The sequence below is a fragment of the Schistocerca americana genome, chromosome 2 (assembly GCF_021461395.2).
Source record: "Schistocerca americana isolate TAMUIC-IGC-003095 chromosome 2, iqSchAmer2.1, whole genome shotgun sequence".
NCBI lineage: Eukaryota > Metazoa > Arthropoda > Insecta > Orthoptera > Acrididae > Schistocerca > Schistocerca americana.
This window is the reverse complement of record NC_060120.1, coordinates 532,550,686-532,571,859: the sequence shown is the minus strand read 5'-3', so window position 1 is coordinate 532,571,859 and position 21,174 is coordinate 532,550,686. Positions and strand designations below refer to the sequence as shown.

The following is a 21,174-nucleotide window of genomic DNA, read 5'->3' as shown; positions in this document are numbered from 1 at the left end:
GCTTAGGAGTAAGTTGGTTACTGGAAACAAAAGATTTGGCTCTGTGGCCTTTCAAATAAAATGATGTGGTGAGTGGTCCTCAACTATGTACCCTCTGACTCAGAGTTGAAATATTGAAAGTTTTGGCTGGTTTCATTGTCTAGGGGCTGGGATACATAGTTGCTGCATTACAAGCCAAATACTGCTGAGTCTACAGTATACAATATGAATACACACAAGAATTGAAAGGTTGAAGGTTCCTATCACTTGGCAATTCAAATTTTGAATGTAACATAAACATTTATACATGAAAGATTGCAATTAAATAAATTCTGCAGGTACTATTTTAACAACTTTAAATGATGAGTATGATAGAAGAATTACCTTTAAGAATGCCCTTTATTACTGTAAAACACATATTGGTGTCAATGGTTGAGCGATTAAATAAAATATAAGTTGAATAACAGAGAAACAATAGATACCTACTTCACGTAATCAGTTAAGAGCAACATCATGGCATGCAAGATATTCTTTTCTAATTGCAAACTACACCTTCAGTGCAGAAGCCACAAAAATCTCACAAGTGCACAAGTTGGCACTGTGAAATATTTCTATCTCCTGCGAACACACATAAAGCACTCCACACTCTCCAAGTCTCTCCTGTAACCGAGCGTGTGTCGCACTGTACCATCCAGGACTACCCTGTCCTCTCCATACTCTTCAGAACTCCCACTTCCATCCAGTCTACCCATCCATGAGCACTGTGATTGGCTAGAGTGCTCCTGCCACGTCTTCAAGCCAACATTCACTTACAAACAGAATGAAACATTTGAAATACTGGATTTAGATTTAAATAAATTGAAATTAAATAAATATTCTTATGGCTGGACCATAAACACGCTCTAACACACATTATTAAATACATAAACAAATTTAATAAACATACATCAACAGAATAGAAACAAAGTAGGTCTGTAGTCTAATGTAAAAGTACATAGTTTATTTTTATCTTTTACTTTATTCAAATTTCAAATAAAATTCTTTGTTACAATACCCTTTTTCATTATTTTTAATTTACTAATGTTTATTATTAAACTGATGTTAAATAGGAGTTTCTCATTTTTATTGTTAAAAGCATCCTTGAAGATTTAGATGAATAGTATGTGGACAAATGGAGTTTCATTTATTACTAATTGTAGTCAGATGTGAAATGATAATGTGCTTAAGGAACTCTACACAAGTGCCTGTAAAAGAAAGAGCAGACATTGTTTATTATATTTGTTTGCAGTCTCAAAGTGAAAAATAAATTGTTGGTATAATTTGTCTACATCCTAGACAGATACTTCACATAAGATAACAACATGGCCAGAGTGCTAACAAATGAAATGCAGTGGTATACAAATCTTTTTCTTTTTTATTATAGTAATTGCTCAGATGAGTTACTTCATCAGTGGCTGTAGTGGACCTTCCATATCTGCTCTTGACCAGTGAAAATTTTGAGTGTGATGTAACGTATTCTTTGTATTCTGTTGTGCATGTTCATTTTAACTCTAGACAGGAGTTATCTAATACAGAAAACAGTATTTGAACAGCTATGTGTGCATGTTTATATGTGTCAGCCACGACTTTAGCACTGAAGTTCATGGTCAGCTGCTCCCAAGTGGTTTAATTTATCAGTACCATTGCTAATGATAGGCAAAAATTCTGAGAGAAATGTTATGACCTGTGGAATAGCAAGGTAGGAAACCAGAAAACCAGTTGAATCACTGAGAGAGCTGTGGAGAAATTTTTTAGGGACCTTTGAACTATTTGGAACCAAAATTAATCCACTTCTGACAGAAAACTAGTGTTTCTTCATAGTGCCATTGGTGTTTATGTGTTTATTACATCTCAGAAAATTAGTGGTTTGACTTTAAAGCAATTGAGAAGCACTGGAAAGTTTTCCCCTGTTGTGTCTGCAAATAAATGTATATTGAACTTGAAGGTAGGTTTGTGAAGGCTTTCTTCCCCTTAATGTGTATCAAATGAAGGGAATAATTGTGCATAAGAGTGTGTTAATACACATTCATGTAAGCTATGCAACTGCATAAGTCCAAAATTGAATCAAAGAGCTTTTGTTGCAACACAGTCAGCATTCAAGCACTAACTTGGAAGAAATGGCTGTAAATGTTACGTTTGATTTATTTATCCCACATGTATAGTTGTAACAAGTATCCCTCCATCCAAAATAAATTTAATTTGTAGAATTATCAGAACTGATTAGTATTCAATGATAGAAAATTCAGTGAAGATACGCTCCCACAGATGACTACAGTTGGCTATGGGACAAACTCACATTGTGTGCAGCTGTGCAGCACTACCACTCAAGGGACTTTGACAGTCTATGCATGACTATTGCAGATCTGCAAAAGTCCTTACATAGGCCCAACATTTCACTAAAGGAAACAACAGCATAACTAGTTCTGCGAAATCATATTGTATAAGGTCTCTAATACCGTTACATGATGGCAGAGCTATTTATGCTGTTGTCTGTTTTGCTATAACAACAGGCAATGTGATTATCACTGGGGGTAGCCTTAACTCAATGCACTGGGTGCAGTGCAGATTGAGGTGCACCCCATCCATATTTGTTCCCTACATAATTGTTCCTCATAAAGCAGTCCATGAAGCTTTATTGTTACTTTACAGCTACTAACAGCTGCATGGCATAATTGTCTGCTCTCAATACATTGAATCTAGCCTGCTTAGTTCCCTTAATTCTTACTAAGATGTAATTAAGAATTCTCTTCTCCCATTCTTAGGAGAGTCACTTTTATTGCCAACTTCCAAACAGAGAAACATAAACTATAAGATCTCACAATGATAGGTATTGAATCTGTGCGTATTTCTAACCTATATAAGTGATATTCCCAAACTGTTATGCTCATACAAAAACTGTGATGTTGTTGATGACTCTATCGGATAAACAGAGGGCCCATGCTTAGGAATACCAGACATAATCCAGATGATAGCTCTACAGTTCTACAACTGACTGCGAAAATAGTATTAGTCTTAATGTAACAAGGCACATACATTTTATGCAATTAGAAGCAACCTGCCTGTGCCAGAAATGAAACACTATGCGTAAAATACCCTAGAGTCCAGCTGAATAACAAACCAGAAATGAAGTCAACACTTAAATAGGCAAATTAACGAGCTCAGTTCAGCACGCTTTCAGTTAGAAATTTCTACCTTCCTGTTAACGTGAAGACAAAGGTGCTGTGTTATCCCACACACTTCCACTTCTTCTTGATCTATTTATTGTCTTCTAGGAAACTAGGATAAAGAAGCTATACTTTCAACAAAATTTAAAACAAAGAAAACTGTAAAGTAGATAACTACGTAAAATATGAAAGCCTCTTCCAAGTTTTGGAATCCTTACACTCATTATCAAGATCACTGATCCACTAATAGCATTTATTGCTAGTTTCAGATTAATTGTAATTTTCATTTTCGGCCATGAGATCCACAAATAATTTTCATGAAGACTTTTTCTTTGTCTAAGTTCAGAGTAATGTTCTGTATTCTGGTGCAGATGTGTTGAACAAGCTTTCATTTGCCACAAAAAAGAGTTTGACAATCCCCATAAATTCAAAGAAAAAGAAAACAGAACCGAATTAGCCACATAAGCAGAGAAAAGACAAACAAGGAATCATTCTAGCACTGATACCGACCAAAAATGGTGAAATCCAATGACATAAGTGACTCTCATAAAGGACAGATTGTTATGGACCAGTGCCTTGGAACAAGCATTTTAGAAATGGTGAAGCTGGTCATCTGGTTGCATAAATCTTTGGAAAGCAGTTGAAAGATGATGAAACTATGAATATCTGACAAGATGTTGAACAGTCACACCTCATCACAGATCGTAAAGATTGGGGGCTTGACCACTCTGCAGGTGAATGTTAGTAGCAGATCTGACAGCAGAGTTCAGTGCTGGTGTAGGAACAAGTCTTTTGAACTACACTGTTGAGCACATATTTTTGAACATGGAGCTCTACCGCAGATGACCCTTACATGTTCCCATACTGATCTAACGCTATCATCATTTCCTGTTGCTGTGGGCATAGGATCATCAAGGTTTGATGATGGATCAATAGAAATGTGTCACATGTTCAGCTGAATCATCAGATTGATGGTCATGTCCAGGGATGCAGTCATCCAGGTGAATGGAGTATTATGTTATGGGAGAGGTTCACCTGGGCTTCAATCAAACCTGCAGTAGTAATTAAGTCATCATGACAGCTGCAGACTGTGTGAATATTATTTCTGGTAACCTGCTTCCCTTCATGCTTAATGTCTTCCATGATGGCGATGGCATCTTGCAGTAGAATAACTGACTGCATCGCAAGGCTAGAATGGTGCTACAGTGGTTTGAGGAGTATGATAGAGAACTCACATTTAAATCTTGGCAACCAAATTTGTCTAATCTAAACCTGATAGAACACATCTGCTATCAGATGCTACTCCACACTCATGAACCAATGCCTCATAATTTATTGGAGTTGTGTGACCTTCATATAGATATTTGGCCCTACATATCTCTGGAACTTATCAAGGATTTGTCGAATCCTGTGATGATGTATCATGCCTAACAGTATCAACCTAAATATGAAAGTTGCCATACCTCAGCATTGTGACAACTGTTGTTTCCAGAATGGACACACACCCTGGACAAAGATATAATGTTTACTAACTATGTCAACCTAGATGTACTCATTCATGGCATCTGTCTTTGTATCAGAGCTGCACGTCTTTAACATGTATGGTTACTACTGATGAAATCTTTCTCAGTGCTAAAGGTACATTTTTTTAATTATTAAATTAGCAATCACTGATAACACAAGATTTGTAAAAGTGTGCATTTTTAAAGAAATCCTTTAACTGTGAAGTTGCCTACCAAACTATGTAATTTAAATGGGGCCACCTTATCAGTGTAGACTATGTCCATAACAGTAAAGTAAATCTATGCATATGTGCCTCGCTTCTAGTAGTTGGTGTAATGTTTGTTGTCACTGTGAGAAAGTAATAATTAAATCTGGTGGTCACTGACTTTACTGTGTCATCATTTCTGCCCTAGCTGTTGCATTACCTCACTGATTTTATTTATGTTTTGGGTAATAATGTTCCAGGTTGTTTTTACTTTCTTCTTTATACTATTTATGTGAGTTACTTGCCATCTGAATTATCTACAGGTCTTTTCCTGTTACAAAGATGTTATTCTTGAAATTTTGAACAGGTGACTTATGAATTGTGTGTTTTAATATTAGTGGTTTCATGAATTTTTGCTTGTGTTATTACAAGCTCCAAACTGCTGATCATTGCAAAATCTTTGAATATCAATGTCTTATATTTTATTTGTATCCCTTCTTAATGTAAGTTACACCTCTTACACACTTTATTTACAGTAATATGGTGCTTAGACATACCTCTTTAGAAACAGAATTTTTATTTCAGTGGTTAACTGACTGAAGTTCAGAAAGATGTAATATGTCTACTTGGTTGTTATGCTGTTCATTACCTAAAAATTAAATTCATGAATTTAATTTTTTACCCTTTAATATTTTTGTGTATTAAATTTGATTCAACCTCCTTTTTATGTTCACACATTTCTGTCTAAGTCTTCTCAATATAAATTGTTTGAGCTCTGGGTGTGCACTAAAAGCAGCTGTTGCTCTTACATGATGATTTAGCAATGTTCCCATGAATGGCAGTGTTCCCTGTTAAATGTTCTCCTATCCACTTCCAATTCCCATTGAGGTGTAAACCCTGACTTCTGAAACCCCACCTACCAACAGGATCTACAGGATCTAAACTCATGTTTCACTGATTAACAGAAAGAAGCAGTTGATTCAACTCCATGATAACAAGCTTCAAAAAACAGACTCCACCCCAATAAAAAAATCTCCACAGGACACAGAATCCTCCTTTGAATCATTCTTGCTCAAAGATTATCACTTATTTGCCTTTGCCTAACATATGTACTATACTAAAACGACTATTTACCTGGGGCTTCTAAGCTAATTTTTCATACAACACCTGGTTCATGCATACTCCTTGTCTGTCACCTAATATCTGGACTACCCTCCTCTTCTCTCCTTGCATGGAAACAACTGGTTTCCAGTTGAAAACATGCCTTAACTCCATAATAGTCTTCCTTGTCTAACTGAGGTAATAGGGCAAAAATATTTTTTTTGTGCCAATGCCAATAAAATTGGGCATTATTCTTTTTGATTCATTGTTGTTTCAATTTAGAGATTTTTTTCTTGCACATAACCATATTTCTGGTAATTTAATACTACTGTGTGTTCAGGTAACTGGGAGTAGATTGCTATTCAGAACATAAATGACAACATGAACCACTAATGATTTTATCCATAAACTTCATGGTAGAATATTTCATCTTGATATCACTTGTAGACTAATCTGTGGCAGGACAAAATGGACACATATGACATACATAACATGCCAGTGCAAGATCTTTTTGTGTGCCTGCAACAAGTCATGTGACTAGAGATCTTGGATATAGTGGTTTGGATGGCATGTTTCATATTTTATTTGACTTACATAGATGCAGGATGATACAGCAAACACATTTGGTTGCCATTAGGTGTGACCACATCCTAGATGATAAGCAGTGGGGCACAGCTATTGGAAAGTAGGCAGGAAGTTAATATCACACATAATGTCAATTCATGGCACTGAAGAAGATTCCTGGAAAGAGAATGTGTCTAACAGCCATATGGACATGGTTGAGCTCATGCTACACCATCCAGCAGCATTATTATCTTTCCCCACATGTCCAAAGTTGTTCCATCAGATTTGCACCAACTCTGGCATAAGACATTTTGGCAGACTTTGGGTTACACATCTCCTATGTGATTGTGTATGGTTGGCTTCAAGTGGATGAACTGTTCAGTACATGTAATAATCCACCGGTTGCTTTGGCCAATGGCTTTGTCAACAATAGACACACATATGCACACACGCACACTCACACAAACGCAACTCACACACTTTACTCTGAGTGTGTTGTGTTTGCATGAGTGTGTGTGTATGTGTGTATGAGTGTCTGTTGTTGACAAGGGCCATTGGCCGAAAGCTTTAAGTGTGAAAATCTTTTTGTTGTGCCTATCTGCAACTCAGCATCTCCAATGTATGGTGAGCAGCAACTTTCCTTCTCATAATATTGTTACATTCCGTCCTGGATTGTCCACCAGTTGCATTTCACTCACACAAGACATTGTATGGCATAGTGAATGTGGTTACTTACCTGCTATGAATGATTCCAGGAAATGTGCGGTGTTAGGGATGACCTACTACAATGTCACATTCTCATATTTCATTGTGCATATAGACCCGTACTCCATCTGATGGACTTAGACTGACTCTACGCGAAAGGTTTTCTGCCCTTATACTAGACCTATGCACCAATGCTCACCTCAAGAGGGCACTTGTCTAGCAATGGGAAATGTTCGACAGGCCGTACATGCTATACTGCCCTGTGAGAATATTACACTCCATACTGACAGTATATGTGCCACTATCATGTGAAACCACACACAGGAAGTATAACTCATTGTCAGTTGTAAGTTTTCAGGTATATCTTATAGCCATATAATTATTCCATGAGTCACAATGTTGCCACAACTCTTATTAGTACACAAATTAATTACATGGCTATGTAGTTTTGTGGACCTCAAAAATCCTTCAACTTACAGGCATGAGTGTATATAAAATGTACAGCATAGTGCATCAACTTTTTTAATCTTGGTGGTTATCCTAACAGAGAATGGTGTCAGTGAGCCTCATACATGACAACAGGCATACTGCAATGATCTGTTTCTTTTTTGGAAACTAGAGTATATTGTGGCACAGCAAGTCATATTTTTTGCATTTGTGTTATTAATTCATTAAAGATCACAGATGATGTCCATTAAATTCATGAATAATCTCCTTCTTCCAGGTAGAATTCACTGAAAATTATTTTTGTGGTTTCAAAATCAGTACAGTTTCTTTTAAAACACAGTATCTCTTTACAGCATTGAATGGGATAATGATTACAAGACAAGAATGTACTATACCACACACACTCGGTACAATTCTTGGCTTGTTGGAGTAATCACTGGGTACATGCTTCACAATATTAAAAAGCAAAAAGCTGAGTTTAAGATGCCAAAAGTAGGTGTCATTTTATTTACAGGTAACTTATAATTGAAAATATTATTTAAATATATATTTTAGCCAATAGCTCTCTCACTGTTTCAAATAAATACATAACACTTCTCTTTTTGTGTTCTAGGTCACCACAGTTGTGACAGTGATTACTTTAACATTTCTCACAATAGGCACAGTATTTGCACTGTACCCCTTCAATCTTCCAAATTATGTGTATAGCCCTGTCAATGCAGCATTTTTTCACACATTTATCAGAACAGGTTGGTCTACAGGAGTTGCACTATTGGTGTTTTCATGCTGTACTGGCTATGGGGGTATGTACATCATTTAATTTCACAGTTTTCAATTGGGAATCATTTGTGATAGAACATTTTGTTACAAAAACACAAAACTTAACTTTCTGGTTTTCTTGTTTCTCAGGTGTTATTAATGCATTACTTTCATGGAAAGTGTTTGCACCATTATCTCGTATCACTTATTCCATGTTCCTCACTCATGGAGCAATACAAATGATGCTGATGTACAGAACAACAGCAATAATTCATCTGGATGATACAAATGTGGTACGTGCCTTAAGTCTTCTTGTTTGAGCTCATATAATCCGAAAATTAATTATATCTACAAATCTGTTTTTATTTCTTATTGTGCTCTTTTGGGTAAATGTTAAAAAGTCAGGAGAGACATCTTATGCATAAATTACAAAACTGAAAAATGTATTTAGAAAACTGAAGTTCAACTTTGACAAATAGTGAAAAAGTTCTGTTATTGTGATTTTTGTTGCTCCTGTAAATTACCTGTACAACTAGATACTTGTAACATAGGGTATATCATTATGCTGACAATATATACACACAATGGCATGAACAGTATATGCATAATAATATATAAAACACAAAGATTTACAATACATGCTGTTTCACAATACTTATTGCATCCAAATGCATCATGTTTTATGACACCAGGGTTTAAAAAATAAAATTTTGTGACATATTATTGTCTTTGAGTGTACATGAATGATGTAGTGGTATAATACAACAATTGGGTCTACTGCTTAACATGCTACATAAAATTTACTATTCACATGGTAAACAAGTAACTTTAGCTCAATGTCTACCCACATACTTTGCCACACTGTAGTATTCTTTTTCTATCAGAATTTTTTTAGAGTCACAAGGAAAGTCTTCTCAGTTTGAGACATTGTAATTCTCTTGTCAATGTTTTGTTAATGTCATTCTGGAGCACTGATGTTCTTGTTTTTTTTTTTTTTTTAAAAAAACCATAGTATAGGTGAAAGGTTGGAATGTTGGCTGCTATTTTGTTCCTGTTATTCCTCTTAATATTATACCATTTCTCATCTGTAATAATCTCACTGTCAGTGGGATGTTTAACTCTAAGTCACCTTGTTTCCTTCACCATCTCATCAACATTGTAATTCATTATATGTTTCTCTACAACAATACTTCCATAACTTCTCTTGGATTTGTATACTGCCCATTGCTGCACTTTATTTAACACTCTTTTCATTGTCACTGCATATCCTAGAATCAGAGTGACTACATGTGTAAAGTTCCTTGGAGTTCAGATGGATAATATGCTAAAGTAGAATCATCATGTAGATGAAATAACCAAGAAGCCCAACTCAGGAATTTTTGCACTTAGGGGCATGTGTTGACTTGAAGACCAGGGTTACAGTTTATTATGCAATATCTGGGACAGTGTAGGAAAATTAAGTGAAGTATTCCTTCAGCAGAAGTGAGCAGTAATAATAATGCATAACACAGATAACTGAACATCTTTCAAAAGCCTCTCCAGATATCTTGGATTTCTTATACTCAGTTACCACTGTATTTGGTTCTAAATGGTAATAAAAATACAACTGGAGTTGAAATGTGATTTTTCAATCCAGGATAAGGATACAAAATTAATATTATGTAGCTTTTGCTCCTTGTTTGGGGTTCAAAATGGAGTTATAAAACCTAGTGCAAAGGTCTTTGATATGCTCTCATTAGTCATAAAGCAAGAAATTGAGAATCCCCACAAATTTAAAAGAAAATTAAAAAAGTACATTTCAGCCGCTTCTTCTACAAACATTCTCAAGATCTACATCAAAGGATTGAAGATTCATGTCAAGTACATGACAAATAGCATGTGTATTGTAAACAGGCCTCTGTTGTTACAGTTGTAGATACTGGGTGTGGCAGAAAAATGGGCCAATTTGTGTATAGTGAAACAGGCTGAGGATTATACTGTAAAACATTTTAAATCACAACAACAACAACAAAAAACCCTTGAGTATTGTAATTTCACAGACTGTTCATGTTTTGAAAACAAAGTCTTGTAGGTGGCCACCATTGTTATGTTGAAACTCAGACAATCTGTGACAAAATTGTTCACAGCACATCAAACAGTTTCACAATTGTCTGTAGATGTCTAGCATACACACTGTGTTCCTGGAACTCACAAGGGAAATAATCACAGACAGATAAGTCAGAAGATTTGGGAGGCCACAAAGTGTCCCCATTCCTTGAAATGATATAGTTACCAAATACTTTGTGCACTCCCACCACTGAAACTTGAACACAATGAGATGTAACACCATCTTGCTGAAACCAACACTCATTTGAAGGTAACTGGTCAGGTTAATGTGTGAGGAATGTGACAACTGTGGCAGCATACTGGTGAGATGTTACTGTGGTTGCTCCTCCACGTTCATTCTCAAAAAGAAAGGGTCAGTTATATCCATTGAACAGACAGTGCACTACACTGTGACTTTGTGACTGTGTAAGGGGTGTTGACAGAGTTCATGAGCATTATCCTCACACCAGTAATGGCAGTTTTGTTTGTTGATATAATCACTGAGATGAAAATGTGCCTCATCACTCATCCACAGCAAATTTAAGAAGCCTTCATTGTCCCTAATTTTACTCAACAGTTCAACAGATGGAGTCATTTGCTTCTCATTATCATTTTCATTTAAAGGTTGCACAACCTGCATCTTGTACAGTTGCAACTTTAAAACATTCCATAAAATTCTGTGCACTGTATGACTGGACATTCACACTAATGCAGTAATTTGTTTTACAGAATGTTTACAACATTTTGCATCTCCTCTGTCATTACTGTGAACAACAGCTTGTGGACCTTCCTGACAATTTCAGTTTAAGTGTATTTTCTTGTTGCTTCAAAGTTTGTCACTCATAACCTGGTTGCATCCGACAATGGTACAGGATCATTCCATCTAAGGTTGGAATGGTATTCCCTTCTAGTCACCATCTTTGTAAAAGCTCTTCACAGCCACAGTAAGTTCAGGTCCACTCCAGCATTCCATCCAGCAAATGGTTTACCTACCTGATACATATGACCAACATTCAGTGTTGCCAATAATACCATTCCACTTTTGGAGATGAATTAAAACAGCTTGTTTCTCTGCCACACCCTGTACCTGTAGTTCTATGATTAATAATAATATTTTTGCCCTACTGCTTGTATTTTGAACAGAGAGAGGAGAGAGCATTCATTGGCAAAAAAGAGTTCTGGTAATTAGAAATATTAGCAATAAAGGAGCATTGTTTAAAGTTTGAGTCACAAATGTTTATTGTAAGGGGCATTCAAAAAGAAATGAACCAAAGGCTGTAAAATGAAAACTGCAGAATGGATTGCAATGGCCTATAAGAGCACTGAGGCCCCAAACTCACTGTTAGGTGGACCTTGGCACATGCCCACATAACAACAGAACAGGCACATGCATATGATGACCATTTACAGCCCTCAGTAGTACCAGTGGCAGAGTAATGGACACTTCAAAGAAGATCAAAGTGGAGAATCATGTTTCTTTCCAACAGAAGAAAGCACAAAATGGAAATTGATCAAAGAGTAGAACCAGAGTTCAGAGAACACATCATGTCCATTTCATTCCAACACTAAATCTGACCTCTGGGGCAAAGGCCACCACCATAACTGGCCAGTCAGCAGTAATGATGACTTTCACTTCCTGGACAGTGGTATTGGTAATGGGTGTGACATTGCAGATCATGCATCATCAGCCAACGATATCCACCCTTCCTTGAATCCCTTGTGCCATGCCTAGACACTGGCAGTGGACATGCCAGGCACTCCATACACTTGTGCCATTCTCCAGTGTATTTCCATTCTCCACATTACTTCCACTGTAAGGAAGCACACTATACCACAATGATCTGAGAGCAGTGAATGGTTGAAGTGTGCACGTGCTCACCCTGTTGTCATATGGGTGGGTGACAACATCTCTCTAGTGATGAGCTTAGGGCCTCAGCACTCTTACAGTGACCACACTTTCCTCTAAAGGCATTGGCATTATGATCCCTTCAGCAGTTTTCACTTTATGGCCTCTGGCTTGTTTCTTTTTGCATTCCCCATGTACTAAAAATATGCAAATATGATAACAGAAAGTCTTTGGTGGAATATAAATACTGAAAGGAGCAAAGGTGACCACTCACTGTAAACTTGTGGTGTCGAGAGGTCAATAGACAGATGAACGAGATGGAAAATTTAGCTAAGATTTCAGACCAGTCCTTCTTAACAGCTAACAGAATACAAACACACACATGTACACCTACATGGGTATGTTGTTCCAACTGACTACATTGTACTGACACTGCAGGAGGTAGGGCTGAGCTTGGTGTAATACACTAATTTTTTTGAAATTTGATACTGTATTTGTCATTCAGAACGTACAAGAAAAATTTATGCTCATGAAAGTCTGAAGTCCTATACAAAACATTCCCTGGAATAAGACAATAGAAACAATAAGAACAGTTTGAATGGCATGAAGGTCATATCAGAGAGTGCTCTGGGTGGTAAAATAAACTGTGCCCTCAGTCTTACAGAGATTTTAGGAGTACATAAAAAGGAAAAATACTGCAGGCTGGATTTAAGCCCTTGGACAGGTATATAAATCAGCAAATAAATAGAAATGTGTGGGAAGTACTGATAAGATGGTAATCGAAAAGATTAAGCATTCACTTAAACTTGTGCTAGTAACTGGCAGGTTGTAATATTACATGCAGCCAACTGTTCTTGAATAATAGGTAAAATAGTACATATTTTATATCTAAAATGCTTGTGTTATACTGCATATTTCACTTGACTTATCCTATAAACTGGGGTGACAAAAGTCATGGGATAGTGATATGCACATATACAGATGGCAGTAGCATTGTGTACACAATGTATAAAAAGGCAGTGCATTGGCAGAGCTGTCAATTAATTTACTTTGAATGCAGAATGTTGGTTGGAGCTTGAGACATAAGACATTCCATTTTGGAAACCATTTGGGAATTCAATACACCAAGATCCATAATGTCAATAGTGTGTCAAGGATACCTCTCCACAGACAACACAGTGACCAACGGCTTTCACTTAATGACTGAGAGCAGCGGCATTTGCATAGAGTTATCAGTGCTGAAAAATAAGCAACACTGCCTGAAATAATCACAGAAATCAGTGTGGGATATACGATGAATGTATCCATTAGCACAGTGTGGCAAAATTTGGTGTTAATGGGTTATGGCAGCAGATGACCGACATGACTGCCTTTGCTAACAGCATAACATAACTTGCAGTGCCTCTCTGGGCTCATGACCATAATGGTTGGACCCTAAATGACTATAAAACTGTGGCCTGGCCAGATAAGTCCTGATATCAGTTAGTAAGAGCTGATAGTAGGCTTCAAGTGTGGTGCAGACCTCATGAAGCCATGGACCCAAGTTGTCAACAAGGCACAGTGCAAGCTGGTGATGGCTCCATAATGGTGTGGGCTGTGTTCACACGAAATGGATTGTGTCCTCTGGTCAAACTGAACTGATCATTGACTGGAAATGGTTATTTTTGGCTACCTGGAGACCACTTGCAGCCAGTCATGGACTTCATGCTCTCAAACAATGATGCAGTTTTTATGGATGACAATGCACCATGTCACTTGGCTACAATGGTTCATGATTTGTTTGAAGAACATCCTGGACAGTTTGAGCAAATGCTTTGGCCATCCATATAGCCCAACATAGATTAGATTAGATTAATATTTGTTCCATAGATCATGAATACGACACTTCGTAATGATGTGGAACGTGTCAGGTTAATAAAAGATGTCTGTACAAGATATTACATTACACAAAATATTGCATGACACTAATGTTTAAGTTTTTTTTCGCTTAATTTATATCTAAAAATTCAGCCAATGAGTAGAAGGAGTTGTCATCTAGCAATTCTTTTAATTTATTTTTAAATGTTAGTTGGCTATCTGTCAGGCTTTTGATGCTGTTTGGTAGGTGACCAAAGACTTTTATGGCAGCACAATTTACCCCTTTCTGTGCCAAAGTCAGATTTAACCCTGCATAGTGAAGATCATCCTTTCTCTTGGTGTTATAGCTATGCACACTGCTATTACTTTTGAACTGGGTTGGATTATTAACAACAAATTTCATAAGTGAATATATATACTGTGAGGCTATTGTGTGGATCCCTAGATCCTTAAATAGATGTCTGCAGGATGATCGTGGGTGGGCTCTAGCAATTATTCTGATTACACGTTTTTGAGCAATGAATACTTTTCTACTCAACAATGAATTACCCCAGAATATGATGCCATACGAAAGCAGTGAATGGAAGTAGGCATAGTAAGCTAATTTACTGAGATCCTTATCACCAAAATTTGCAATAACCCTAATAGCATACGTAGCTGAACTCAGACGTTTCAGCAGACCATCAATGTGTTGCTTCCAGTTTAGCCTCTCGTCAATGACCACACCTAAAAATTTTGAAAATTCTACCTTAGCTACAGACTTCTGTTCAAAGTCTATATTTATTACTGGAGTTGTACCATTTACTGTACGGAACTGTATATACTGTGTTTTATCAAAATTTAATCCCATCAAACATTTATGGGACATAATCAAGAGGTCAATTTGTACACAAACCTGCACTGGCAACACTTTTATAGTTACAGCAGCATGGCTCAATATTTTTGCAACAACTTGAGTCTATGCCATGCCAAATTGCTGCTCTACACCGGGCAAAATGAGGTTCGACATGATATTAGCAGGTATCCCATGACTTTTGTCACCTCAGTGTTATACTAGTACACTCTTTGTACAACATGCAATCTGCAGCAACAAATACAAAATCAAATCAAACCTACTTTAATGTCAATCACATGAAAGGAAGATGACACAGTGACAACAGGACAGTAGGATTCAGATGAATACCTGCTGGACCCATTGCTGTCAGAATATGAAAAGGAGAAAGGTAGCAGTACATAAGAAAAATTAAAGGGAAAGATAAATGAGTTCCACAAAGCTATTTGTTAGTCTTCACATTTTTATAAGACGAAATGGATATAGCAATTATCAAACAAACAAAACAAAATTATTGTGGTACTAATGACCTGTAGTCTGAAATGCATTACCAAATTAAAGACAATACTAATGACCTGTAGTCAGAAATGCATTACCAAATTAAAGACCAAATGGTGCCTAACCTTACCCATCAATTAAATGAATATTTGATTCAGTGCAGGGTACCAAACTTATGGAAGGAGGCAGAGATGATCATTATTAAAAAAGTGTTGTAATGTTGTCGAGACACAATATCAGAAATAACACCAACCTAGTTTTATTCTGATTCCACATTAAGAGATCCACAATAACACTGAATAAAGTATAGAACAGTACAAAGTCTCAGACTAGAGGACACATCAATATACAGTCCTGTAAATGACCAAACAATAAGCAAGTAAATGTATATGAGGCTGAGGGCCCAGCATACTGGGCTTGTATTGAGCTGTTGCACACATGGCACAGCACTTGCTGTGCCATCTAACCAGGTTGCACGGCAACCTCTCTAAGCCAGCTGTAGAGACACTTGGATCACATGCTGTTTGATTACATGCTCTCACACTGTAGGACTACAACACTCCTTCCCCCTTGGGGTCAAGTGTTCACTGTGGAGTTGTCCATGTCGTCATCACTCGGTGACAACTGCTGGAGCAGGTGTCATATTGTCACAGGAAAATATGGTCTGAAATGATGTGGAGAGGCATGGTGCCCACTCCCCTGTAAGAGGCTGTAAGGGAAAATTGGTGATGATGGTGCTGTATCAGTATCTACATCTGGGCAGGTACTCAGTGATGGAGGCAGCAGAGAAGACAGCGTCAGTGTCAACATGGGCTGTGGAGATGGAGGCAGCCTGGCGCTGACTATTCTGCCTGGCAGCACAAAGGGCAAAGACAGCACCAGAGCCAGAGGAGTCATGGACCAGGCTGCAAGGGATGGTGTAGATGATGGAGGCAACCGCGGTGTGGACAGCTCTCCAGTGCGTGGTCGGTAACCCATGGATGGAGCTGGTCATAGTGTTGTGACACCAAGCCATCAGAGCTACACACAATGCAGAGATGGTGGTCTTTGCAGTGATGAATGACTGCTGGTATCCACTTTGGGTGCCATGCAAACCCGCAGGCCCAGACGACAGAGCCCAGATGGAATTGCTGGAAGGCAGGCACCAGCAGGTGGCCAGGCATTAGCCAGAGCAGATGAAGCAGTGTATAGAGCTGGTGGCCATGAAGCAGCTCTGACAAGCTACAGTCACCAAATGGAGTGAACCAATATGAACTCAGGAACCTATGGAGGGCTTCCGCAGAAGAACATTGAGTAACTTTTTTTTTTTTTTTTTTAATCTGGTTTTGAATATATGGGCAAGCTGCTCTGCCTCTCCATTGGACTGAGGATGGAAGAGAGGCACTGTAACATGGCAGATGCTACTCTCGGTACAAAAATCATCAAAATCCTGGGACACAAACTGTGGGACATTGTCCTTCACATGCATATATGGCAGTCATTCTAAGGAAAAACCCATGACTACATGAGGAAATATTGAGAAAGCATGAAGTACTACAAGCCAAAAGGAGTTAAGGAACTGACCTACAAAATCAGCATGAATACGCTCCCTGGGGCACTAGAGGGGGCGGGAACATAGTGAAAGAGAGATCCACGGTGCCACTTAATGTGTGGTACAGTGCAGGCAGAGTGTCATAGTGTGTGTGATCTCACTGTTGATACCCAGCCAAAACAAGTGTTGGTGGAACAGCAATTTGGAACAAGAAACACTGCAATGGTCCAGTGGAGAAGGTGGATGAAGTCCCAATACAATGTGGTTGAAATCACAATCCTGGGCACCAGCTTTTCAGTAACCAGCAGTAACACATCATCAGGAACTGAGAGGTGATGACAGAGAGCATAATAATTACGAAAAGGATCCCATGCTCAACTTGGTGGTTTGTCTGGCCAGACACAGTGGGTGAACTGAACAACCTCATGTAACACAGGAGTGGCCATGACAGCCACTGAAATTCAAGAACTTGTAATGGGAAAACCACCCATGATGTTTTGGGCTTCATCATCTAAATGGAAACATAACACTTCACCTGATCAGAAGCTGGATTGGCATCAATGGGCAGTCAAAAAATAGCATCTGCATTAACATGTTGTGCTGTTGGTCAGAAATAAATTTCATAGTTATAGAATGACAAAAACAGAGCCCAACACTACATGTGAAATGGGTGCTTTATCTGGTAAAGATGCCAAAGGATTGAAAAGTGAAAGCAGAGGTTTATGATCAGTAATCAAACCAAACTTAGACCTGTATAGGAAAACATGAAATTTTTGGAGCACTTACACAATAGCAAGGGTATTTTTTTCTATCTGCAAGTAACACTGCTGTGCCTGAGTCAGAGTTGTGGAGTTGTACACAATATTGCCTTCAGTACCGTCTGCATATTTGTGCCTGAGAACGGCCCCAAGGCCAGACTGGGCAGTTCTGTGGCTAATATAAGGTGTTGGTCTGGTTGGAAGGTAATCAAGAAAGGCCTCAGGTTAATTTGGACCTTAATATTGTAATAGCAGGCAGGCAACCAGTGAAAAGGAACATCTTTACATGCAGGAGGATCAAGTGGCTTGGCCAATATTGCTGCATTAGGAAGAAATTAAAGGTACTACACAATCTTTCTGAGAAAGGCTTGCAACTCTTTGACAATGGCAGGATGCAGCAGAACTATCATGGCATCAACGTGTTGGAATAAAAGTATGACATCAACCTGCAAGACTTCAAAATGGAGATAGATGATAGAAGGCTGAAAAAATTGTAATTTGTCCAAGTTACATTTCAAACTGGTGGCCTGTGGCATTGTGAGCATCCCACAAAGGTTCTGCAAGTGTTTCTCTAATGAGAAACGTGAGACCACAATATCATCATGGCAAAAGGCTGTGGGTTGCTTCAGAAGTCATTGGAAAATGGGTAGGGCCTAGTCACACTGAATGGCAGATGCTGTATTGATATAACACGAAGAGGGTATTCAGTATGAGGACATGTTTGGAGTCGTCATCTAGAGGTTGTTGTAAATAGCTTCTTACAAGTCTATTTTGGAAAAATATTGACACCAGGAAAGCTGTGCTAAGAATTCACCCAGATGGAGTAAGGGATAGACATCAATAATAGATGAATTTACAGACACTTTAAAATCACTGCAGAGCCAAAGGTTGCCATTAGGTTTTTGACAACTGAGGATCCTTTTTTGCAAACTCACTTTATGAATTTTTTAAAAAATAGTTCTTTTTTTCTTAACACATACTGTTCAGCTTTCTCTACAAGCCTATGCAGCTAACTGTAGCAAAACGTGCTGCCTGTTTCTTCCACAAAACTCATCTCATGGGTATGTAGGGGTCTTTTCAAAACTTGCTTTATGCTACTTAGTTTTGCCAAAGACATTGTTGTTGTTGTGGTCTTCAGTCCTGAGACTGGTTTGATGCAGCTCTCCATGCTACTCTATCCTGTGCAAGCACCTTCATCTCCCAGTACCTACTGCAACCTACATCCTTCTGAATCTGCTTAGTGTATTCATCTCTTGGTCTCCCTCTACGATTTTTACCCTCCACGCTGCCCTCCAATACTAAACTGGTGATCCCTTGATGCCTCAGAACATGTCCTACCAACCGATCCCTTCTTCTGGTCAAGTTGTGCCACAAACTTCTCTTCTCCCCAATTCTATTCAATACTTCCTCATTAGTTATGTGATCTACCCATCTAATCTTCAGCATTCTTCTGTAGCACCACATTTCGAAAGCTTCTATCCTCTTCTTGTCCAAACTATTTATCGTCCATGTTTCACTTCCATACATGGCTACACTCCATACGAATACTTTCAGAAATGACTTCCTGACACTTAAATCAATACTGGATGTTAACAAATTTCTCTTCTTCAGAAACGCTTTCCTTGCCATTGCCAGCCTACATTTTATATCCTCTCTACTTCGACCATCATCAGTTATTTTGCTACCCAAATAGCAAAACTCCTTTACTACTTTAAGTGCCTCATTTCCTAATCTAATTCCCTCAGCATCACCCGACTTAATTAGACTACATTCCATTATCCTTGTTTTGCTTTTGTTGATGTTCATCTTATATCCTACTTTCAAGACACTGCCCATTCCATTCAACTGCTCTTCCAATTCCTTTGCTGTCTCTGACAGAATTACAATGTCATCGGCGAACCTCAAAGTTTTTATTTCTTCTCCATGAATTTTAACACCTACTCCGAATTTTGCTTTTGTTTCCTTTACTGCTTGCTCAATATACAGATTGAACAACATCGGGGAGAGGCTACAACCCTGTCTTACTCCCTTCCCAACCACTGCTTCCCTTTCATGTCCCTCGACTCTTATAACTGCCATCTGGTTTCTGTACAAATTGTAAATAGCCTTTCGCTCCCTGTATTTTACCACTGCCACCTTTAGAATTTGAAAGAGAGTATTTCAGTCAACATTGTCAAAAGCTTTCTCTAAGTCTACAAATGCTAGAAACGTAGGTTTGCCTTTCCTTAATCTTTCTTCTAAGATAAGTCGTAAGGTCAGTATTGCCTCACGTGTTCCAGTGTTTCTACGGAATCCAAACTGATCTTCCCCGAGGTTGGCTTCTACTAGTTTTTCCATTCGTCTGTAAAGAATTCGCATTAGTATTTTGCAGCTGTGACTTATTAAGCTGATAGTTCGGTAATTTTCACATCTGTCAACACCTGCTTTCTTTGGGATTGGAATTATTATATTCTTCTTGAAGTCATTAGAGGTATTAAAAAACCAGAAACCCACCTCGATTGCGAAAAAAGCACCTAGGTTAACACTAGGTGCTTTTTTCGCAATCGAGGCAGGTTTCTGGTCTTTTAATATATTAACCAACGATTGCTGATGCGCTGCGATGTTAAAGGTTCTTACATTAGAGGTCTTGTTGAGATTTCCCATAATTTGTTTAATGTGTGACAGATGTCAGAACACAGTACTTTTCTGACTGTGTTATGGCACTCCTGGAATAATCATTCTGCTTGGCAGTAGATGGCAGGGCATATTACTGTGGGCATCATCTAAGTTGACAGTTAGTGGAGTGGCTGATAGGAGCTCTCATTGGCCATTGTGTCCAGTGGCTATTTAGATTGCATGGGCAGTATTAAACTATGTTTGTTGATGATAGCTGTTATGTGAGGATGGTTGCCAGTTACTGCGATTTTGAGGAAGCTAAATGTAGAAGACTAGACTCGTGTTAAATTGTGAATATAGGATATAATGGTGAATATAATATTCCTATGAGTGCAACATGTAGGGGCATAAAAGAAAAGAAATGAAGCAGTGAAACATCTTCAAAGCAAAATCATCTCGATGTTGGAAGCAAAATAAAGCATCTGATATTGACTGCCAGCATGCTGAAAGTAGTGAGAGGCAAGCAGCAATTGGGTGGGGGGGGGGGGGGGGCTACTTTATGTAAATGCGAAGACTATTTTAAAACATATTCAGAATCATACAACATTTGTTAATTAAAGAAATCCCTCTAAATTTGCTTATTAATTAAATAAGTGTGTCTCCTGTAAAATTTTGTTTTTTGCATAAAGTGAGTTTTGCAGAAATG

The 21,174-nt window shown here is 38.1% G+C and overlaps 1 protein-coding gene across 1 annotated transcript in view; it reads left to right on the top strand.

Annotated features, from left to right (window-relative positions):
* LOC124594753 (nose resistant to fluoxetine protein 6-like) overlaps positions 1 to 21,174 on the top strand; it is a 233,338-nt gene that overhangs the window by 155,457 nt on the left and 56,707 nt on the right. Inside the window, exons 9-11 of the mRNA XM_047133137.1 lie at positions 8,061 to 8,199; positions 8,321 to 8,510; positions 8,617 to 8,759. Coding sequence (XP_046989093.1) covers positions 8,061 to 8,199; positions 8,321 to 8,510; positions 8,617 to 8,759 — 472 coding nt within the window. The remainder of the gene's footprint in view (positions 1 to 8,060; positions 8,200 to 8,320; positions 8,511 to 8,616; positions 8,760 to 21,174) is intronic.